Source organism: Melanostigma gelatinosum (genome assembly GCF_949748355.1).
Source record: "Melanostigma gelatinosum genome assembly, chromosome: 10".
NCBI classification, from domain to species: domain Eukaryota; kingdom Metazoa; phylum Chordata; class Actinopteri; order Perciformes; family Zoarcidae; genus Melanostigma; species Melanostigma gelatinosum.
The window spans coordinates 20734265-20742997 of NC_136643.1; the positions used below are offsets into that span (position 1 = coordinate 20734265).

Consider the following 8733-nt stretch of genomic DNA (forward strand, 5'->3'; position numbering starts at 1 on the left):
TTGGACCCGAGAGGGACTGGTGGGGGTCTTTGTAGAAAAGTGTAGCATTCAGTTTGTCAATATATTTATTCTGGATTTAATAAATTTCATCTCATAATATCCAGCTAACTCTGGTTGGGATATCCTGTGGAAGACTTACAAGAAGGAGCTCGCTGTCGATGACATCACAGATTACCCCTCATCCGCAGAGGTTATTGCCTGCCTGAAGAGCCTGGATCTGAAATACGAGGAGCACGCCACTCCCAACACCTTCGACATCACCGAGTGCTTCAATCCAAGCAGCCAGACTGGAAAAAGTCTCCTGAATTTCCTGACAGCAAAAAGCAACTTCTATGAGTCCCTCACCCCAGAGATCAGAGCAGGAATTCTAGACCTTCTCAGAAACAAGTGCAGCACTGAAAGAGATGGCAGGGTAATCTTCAACAATACTTTGAGCTGCATCCTTGTTTCTGCTTGAGGTGTCTTGTGGAAATTGGTTCATACATTCTGTCTTCTGTTCTTGCATTCACTTGACCCTTATCAACAGTGCAGCATTTGTGCCTGTTGCTCAGATTGAGTTTACCATTTGCAGTAGTTTTCAGTCATTTTAGCCTTTCGCCTAATTTTGTCTGTATGTAAACCGACATTGTCAATAAATAAAATGGAAGTGGTAAAACACAATGGCTGTTATCTGGCCAGCTATCAGAGCTGAAGCTCCAGCCTCTGGCTCTATAGGTGCTCATCAGTGTTCCTTCACACTTAGTGTAATGAGTACACAGGCCAGTGTGAATATTATTATTTTCATTATTTTGTCTATACACCTGCTATTTTTTATTATTTTTTTTCTGATGAAGTAACATATATTGTTGGTGATTGTGTTGAATGCCAGATTGATTTAAAATGTATTTCTGAGATAAACAGACTAGAAATGTCTTTGTTGCATTTCTACTTGTTGCCCATCAGTGAGGGAGGCTTTGTTCAGGGAAAATACTTGACATCAGGTGAGCCAAGGTTGACTTAATTGTCCTGGAATAAATGAAGAAAAATGAAAGCTTTGTGAATGTTGGTGTCAAAAGGACATACAATTTGCTATTAAAAAATACTTTCAACACAAGACTAAAGCAAGAAATAATGTTGGAAACTTCTTTAAAACATTTAACACACTAGATCTTCCCAACACCTTAACACTAACCAATACCTTAAAAAAAGTGAAGAATCTTGGTATTTTTGCTGAAGGTAACTTCACAGCTGATGTTTTGACATTAAACAGATGTTCATGCTGCAGGATGTTCTCACTTCCCCGAAAGATTGTCTTTCGAATTGATGTCTTTTATTTGTACCAACAACCGAAATCCTTTGTGAAATTGCTTCTTTTTATTTCCAAATCACATTGAAAGATATTACCACCTATAATAATATAACATTGTAAGAATATACAAGGATTAAACCTAATCCTGGCTTTTGTCTGCACATTTGTGATACCGCTGCCATAATTTTGGTATTTTTCTAAGCTGGATATTCACTGTTTTGTCATATTGACTCTTCAGATGGCTATCTTCTTCTTTAATACAGCTCCTTTCCTCTTGTCCCCTGCTACGGAGAGCCAGTATCAGGCCAAAGGCGTCTTCTATCAGCCATCATGTCAGTGTGCAGACCTCTTTGAGACCAGAGCAGGACATACACTGGCCCTAAAATACATCACAGACTTTAATGGGCAGAGGCTGCGGCCAGCCCTTGAAATATTGCTCTGATACCAGTCCTGTAAATGGCTGCCCTCTACGGCATATTTCATTCTGGAGAATTAGTCCTGTTTAGCAGCTGGTGTTATATAGCAGCTGTCCTCTGGTCTGAGTCCGGCAAAATATGGCTATTTGATTGACGATTTCAAGGATTTTTGTTTCCTTTTTAAATGTCTTACATTATTTAAATGACTATAAGGTGAAGGTGGAAATTCCAGGTGCAGAATTCAGAATTTTTTTCTCATTGACGTTATATTGCGCTGCAAAGAAGTGAGGTTTAAATCAAACCAAAGCGATTCACCACAAATCAGGACGGATGGAATGAGTTTACCTTTGTGTGTCTCATTAATCTAGTGATTCAAGGCTTCATAGTAAACCGGGCCAAAAAACGTCACTAATTGACCCCTTCTGTTCATATCGTGATCAATTACAGATAACAGAAGACATTTAGTGAATTCATAAATTATATATTCCAGTTTAGACCTTTTGTTTTTGTACGGCAACTGTGAAACTTCTCTTGTTGGAAGGAAAAGTTCAAGTAGAAAATACTTCAGAAGAATTTTCTATGTGCCTGACAAACGGTGATAACAATTTTGAGAAACAACTTGATATTGACTCTAAGCCATGCTCTTTTAAGCTCACATTTGCTCATTTGATAAAAGTGACAGTGAGAGTCACTCTCACTTGTTTAATTTGTCAACTGAGAGCTTTCCTGAGGGTAAGATCCGACTTAATTACACTCAGTGACGTTTACCCTCTATACGCCCCAATTCCCCTCATATGGTTAAATGCAACCAAGCAATCACAGGACTAAATATATCCATGTTGTTCATGCACATTTAGGTTATATTACAACAGGAGGTTCTATTATAACTGGAGGTGGCCCATGGTTACTCTGATAGTTGTACCCATTATCTGGCCAGGCAGCTGTAGGATTAGACTAGAACAATTACTTCAGAGTCTTTAGAGAATGTTATATCCATTTGCCAAAGTAACTTTGGAACATAAAGGTCAGATTTTTAAACTTTGCAATCAGAGAGGCAAACTGATACCAGGCATGGCATGGGTAAGTTGAAAGGTGTTTGAATTCATTCAAATCAACTAATACGAATAATTAGACAATCAATTAATACAAAAATCTATTACTGGCAGTATACATTTCGCTAAATAATTAGGATTCATTGTTTTACTTAGAAACAAATGTATTTGATTTACTTACTCTGCAGAAGTTGGTTAATTCGTAAGGACACGCAATTTCTAAATGGAACTTAAACGTTAAACACAGCTATAATCACATGAATGTAGCTAAACATACACATACAACAGTAACTTTAAATTTAAGCAACAAAAGAATGGCTTTAGGAACGTCAGGCATCCTTCTTGGCTGACCATGAGCTGGTTTCCGGTCCATGGCTGGAGTGTTGGACGACATAAACTGCACCGTCAGTGGAGACTCTTTGGCTGATAATCTGCACTGAACCTCCAGTCTTGTGTGGGAGAAGGTTTTCTTTCCAATGACAGACGTCATGGGAAACTGTGTTCTCCTGCTTGCATTTTGGTTGATGCTGGAGAGAAGATAATATGTAGAAAGTCTGATTTTCATTCTAAGGATCACTCCTACAACTGAAAATAAAATACATATGAATCCAAATTATTTACAGTCATTATTTCCAACTATGTGACAAGCAAACATTATGGCCTAAAAACGAATGTCAGTGTAGGCACTAAAATATCATGTTTCGGTGTTCATATTACTGTGTAATACAGGGGATTTTAAGTAATAATGCAGAGTACTGTTGAATTAGTTATGTTATATTTTCCCGTTTGATGAAATAGAAATGTATCATTTACACAAAGCAACATGTAGTAACAATACAGATTGATTTTTGATGTTGTAACAGTATTGTGTAATGATGTTTCCATTACATTCCTTAACTCTGTTTTGTGTCTGTTGATGCAGTTTTGGTGTCACAGAAACCAGGTTTAGATTACATCAAATTTACCTGGAACCAGATGACTGCCATTGAGTTTGAGGAGCACTGGAAAGTGAAAAAGATGACTAAGAAGGCTGACTTCATTCACATGATACAGGTTTGTGTTGCCAACGCAGTGCTTCTGGCCCACAAACTGTATTTTTGACACATCTAGGTCATATTCATTTGGCGGCGCTCCACAGCAATTAATCCCATTAGAACATCTGTCGAGCGTAGCGGTTTAATTGGGTGCTCCATGAATCCAGTTACCAGCTCATTATCTGTTGTGAAATCGACAGATGCTGTACTATGTGAAGGATCCTGGAGCTACCATGAGCTTCTTCAGGAGTCTCCTGGACAAGAATGGGAAGCTTCTTCTCATACTAGTGTCTGGTAAGTGGGTGGATTTTATCTCAAACTATCAAGACATTTGATCGTTCCCTTCTCTCTCAGTCTAGGGCTTACCGGTAGTTTAGCTGTATAGAGCCAGTATGCCTACTGTTGATACATCTCGTACGTATAGGGAGGAACACCTGTTGATGTAAAAAAAATACTACAAACATGATACATGGTTCACAGAAGACGAATCCTACTGACTTTTGTGACGCTATGGCTTTTCCTCTGGCGCCTCCAAACAGGACAACGTTTTTACTAAACCAGTATAATATCTCAACATTCTGAAGATGGATTGGATTGCACCGATAGTCGTTGTAATATTATGTATGTTAATGATTTTGAGGATCCATTGACACTTCCTCTAGAGCCACGACTAGGTTCACGTCTTTACTTTAGTTTACGAGTAAATACCTGCAAGACTAATGACATTCCCATCAGTCTCAGCCGTACTTATGTGTTTAGTGCAAATTTGCAAATGCTAGCATGCTAAAACGTTAAACGAAGACCTCATGACATACATTGTCAAATTTGATGCAATTTGGAGACTTTGAATTGACAAGCATTGCAATACATTTTTTTGCTGGATCCTGGATATGGCCTGCTATATGTAGATGTGTTTTGCAAGCACTAGCAAAAACCACAGCAAAAATACAGTGCAGAAACAAACTAATACGAATACAATAAGTGTAACAAACTAATACGGATACAATAAATGCTAATACAATACAATAAGTGCTGTAAGAGCCATTTTGTTGTTTTTGTTTTTGTACAACCTCCCACCACATGGGGGCGTAGTGACGCTGTGCGTCAGGCCACACGTAATATAATCAGTGGGGTCATTGGACACAGGTGGTTGCTAATAGATAGACGCAAACAATTTTTGACCGTGCAGATTAAACGAATGCAAATGTTATGATTTATTGGTATGAGGAGAAAATGGATAACTGAAGAGAAAGTGGTGAACTCTGATTATGTGAGAAATAAAATGCCTATATTCGAAACTGGACTTTGTTATTTATGGCACGCGTCAGAACAAGCATTACAGCAACCGTAGTGACTTTTTTATTGGGAAGCAATGGTCACTACAATATCTTTATTGGGAAGCAACGGTCACTACAAGTGCTAAGTGGAAGGCTCTGGGTAGTACTTCTTGAAGAGGTGAGTTTTCAGCCTGCGGCGGAAGATGTGCAGCGACTCTGCTGTCCTGACGTCAGTGGGGAGTTCATCCCACCACTGTGGGGCCAGGACAGAAAACAGGGTCAGGGTCGATCGGCCGCAGGGACCTCTGAGTGACGGGGCAACCGGCCGCCCCGAGGCAGCAAAGCGATCAATGGTGATAAATCCATGCTCTACTTTTAACCGCAGTGGTTGTTAGCAAGTGACTAGTATACCTATTTGAAAATTACGACCGCTAAGTGTATTTCACAGATGTTTCTGACTGTGTGTAACCGCCACTTGGGTTTGATTTTTTAAGGGGCAGAGTTTGTAGTTAGAGAGCCCCAGGCAAACGTCGACTTGATTTACTTTTCACCCTTTCTCTAACTGGGAATGTTGGTATTTCAAGTGGTAGTAGGTTTCTGAAGTAAAACTATTAATCGTGAAACTAATAATACCGCACTGCACAGTAAGTAAGTAGCATACAGCTTATCTTTTAAGTGCTTTGGGGAACATTTGTAAGTTAGTTCAAGGAACAATGAGTTAGAATTGGACCCAAGGAAATGCAGCGTTGAGTGTGAAGTTGTTTTTATGAGCGGTTCTCGAGAGAGAGAGCTGCATGCAATAACACCACAGCCGTTGTATTCACCCTGTTCAGAACAGGCTGAATACACTGCACAGTGTGTAATCAATTGACGAAACATGACAAATATACTACTTTATTCAGGCCAAACGGCTCAATTGTGTGAAAGGTATGAAGCCAATATGCCTCTCTGCAGAGCAGTGAGTTGATAATGTCAACCTCTGGGAGAGAGTGAGATTGCCCATCATTAACCAGACCAAGGGGACATTTTTAGCATGTGGGCAAATGTGTGCTGCTGAAGTGTAGGGGAAAAAAGAATCATGATCGCAACTGATTCAGCTACATATTGCTGAAAGATGACCGGAGAACCCTTTTGCTTCTTATACCCGTTTGTACGCATTGTCGTTTTATCTTAGCATGCTGACGTCAGCGTTTACCTCAAAGCACAGCTGTGCCAAAGTACAGGCTCATGGAGTAGCTAAGCTGGCATGGCTGTAGACTTTTAGTCTTGTTTTCATGTCATCTTTTCCAGGTGAGAGTGGTTGGGAAAAACTGTGGCGGACCTACAGGAATCAACTCTGTAACACTGAGATAAGTCAGTGTGTGACCACTGGAGACATCAAAAGCCTCCTGGACTCCAAGGGGGTGAGCTACCAGAGCTACGAGCTGCCATCTCAAATGGATATCACCGAGTGTTTCACTGAGGGGGATGAGAAGGGAGAGCTTCTGCTAGATTTTCTCACTGAGGTGCTGGACTTCAGTAAGACGGCCTCATCTGAACTGAAAGCTGGTGTTTTAGAGTTACTCCGGCACCCAGACTGTAGTGTAGAGTCCAATGGTAAAGTTATCTTCAACAACAACCTTGGAGTGACAGTCATAGATCAGCTTACTTAAAACAAGCGGTTCATATAGTGAATGTGTTTTAAGGGTGATCGTTTCAAATTGTACAGTGTATAATTTACTGTATGTAAGGAACACGTTTTTAGCCTCTGGGAAATGCCTTGTTTCACATGATCAGTTCTGTTTTTCAACAGTCAAATTTGTAGTTTGATTTCAGTATTATTTCTTGATTCCATCTGTGCTTAAGTAACATGAGCCACAAAATGGGAAGTTCAGAGTTTGGATCAGCTTCAGACATCAGCCTCATATTCCATCATGATAGCATTTTTAATGGGCTACAGCTGGCAGGCTGTGCTACCAACCCTACCACACTATTGCTCCCATTGGATCAAATTACTTTGGAGGTATAAAGACAAATGTAAAATTGAAGGTTTAATTTTCCATGGAGATCCAGTTAAGTTTGATAAAATGGACGCTCCTGTGGGAGTTCCTGGATTCTGTGTCTGTGCCTTTGAATGTTATGTATTGAAATGGTTACAGATTATATTTACATCAATGAGAGAATGTGATTAGACAAATATAATTCTCGGACCTGCTTATGATGGCCTTTCTATTTTGCATTGCAGCTGTTGTATAATTAACATGACAAAGAAACGTTTTTTTTATCTATTATCATTATTTAATCGAGTTTAATTTCCATATTGAGCATTGTTAAACGTTTTAATAGTCAAAATACACACAAATAAATTGGACTGAAATTACTGTTTTACAAATGAATTTTTTCCAGTCTCATTTCAGAAGGTTTTTAACATAAAAGACGTAGCGATGGTGGCAACTGTACTGGACAAATTAGATAAAGCTGTTTCACTAACCGCACAATGGTCATCATTGATATTTACATCATTATTTATTTACATGTCAATTACTTTTTAGCCTTTTTTTCCATTGATTTGGGGTCTCTAGTGTGGCTTATGGATGCAAAATTAAGTATATCAACTAACCAGACGAGTATGTTTTTGTTATATTAACTGTGATCACTCTACACAACTTTATGTAATTATACCCTAAGAAACCCTGTCTCTGCAGATGTACATATTGACATGTCACATGTGCAATATACTGGTTAGATAAACAAAGGCACAATGGTAGCTGGTCTCACTATTTGTCTTCAGGCATATCACTAATGTATGAAGTGTTGGCACCATCTTGAGGGCAGCATCAGTAACTGTCTGTGAAATACAAAGATGGGCAGATCAAAGACAAATAAAATATATAAGTAGATCACTGATCGCCTCCACTCAGCAGCAATCCCTGAAATGACTTGTAATGCTGCAATACAAACTATAAAATTCAACTGAACATGAAAAAAGGAGTTGAAAGGTACATGGAAACAAAAATGTTCGTACAATTTTAAACTGAAAGTATATTTTCCAGTCTTTGAACTGAAATGACAACACAGAGATCAACCACGAGCACCCAGACAGAGGTATCTGCAGTAAAATGGTAATAACTGGCTGTTTGTTTGGTTGCTCTTGACTGCACCACATACACAACAAGATTGAAACCTTTAATTTTTCCCTTTCTTAGGAAAAGGGGGAGACCACTGTACCTCAATCTAGGGAGGTAAAGAGAGGTTCAGCTCCCTGGGTCAACTCATGAAAAGTTTGTTCTGAAAGTATGAATGAGAAACATGCTCCAGTGGAGCTGCTCATCAGTAGACAGTAGCAGACAACTGGTTTGTAAAACCAGGAACCAGAGAAGACAGTTATTTTGGCAGAAGGCTTTGAAAAGTGAGATAATCAGTCAGGGTTAGTGTTGATAAAATTAGCTTATATACAGCTTTAATCAGCAATTAGCTTATATACAGCTTAATCAGCAGCTAGTTTATCTACAGCTTTAATCAGCAATTAGCTTATATACAGCTGAATCAGCAGCTAGTTTATATGCAGCTTTAAGTAGCAACTAGCTTATATACAGTTTAATTAATCACTAGCATATTTGTAGTTTTAATAACCATTAGCTTATGCAGCTCTATTAACCACTTATACAGTGCTCACAACACAGCAGG

The 8733-nt window shown here is 39.0% G+C and overlaps 2 protein-coding genes across 7 annotated transcripts in view; both read left to right on the top strand.

Moving 5' to 3' along the window:
• The window catches only part of LOC306783447 (histamine N-methyltransferase-like), an 18087-nt gene extending 16706 nt beyond the window's left edge, over positions 1 to 1381 (top strand). For all 6 annotated transcript variants that reach the window (XM_079277095.1, XM_079277092.1, XM_079277096.1 and 3 more), the window contains one exon: positions 105 to 1381. In XM_079277095.1, coding sequence (XP_079133221.1) covers positions 105 to 457 — 353 coding nt within the window. In that variant the 3' untranslated portion in view covers positions 458 to 1381. The remainder of the gene's footprint in view (positions 1 to 104) is intronic.
• A 1399-nt stretch (positions 1382 to 2780) lies between these two features.
• LOC306783127 (histamine N-methyltransferase-like) lies at positions 2781 to 7401 on the top strand (the record flags this gene model as incomplete). The annotated part of the gene is made up of 4 exons (XM_079276654.1): positions 2781 to 2784; positions 3679 to 3809; positions 3991 to 4084; positions 6358 to 7401. The coding sequence occupies 4 exons, from the start codon at positions 2781 to 2783 to the stop codon at positions 6717 to 6719; spliced, it is 591 nt and encodes a 196-aa protein (XP_079132780.1). The 3' UTR covers positions 6720 to 7401.
• Positions 7402 to 8733: the final 1332 nt, after the last annotated feature.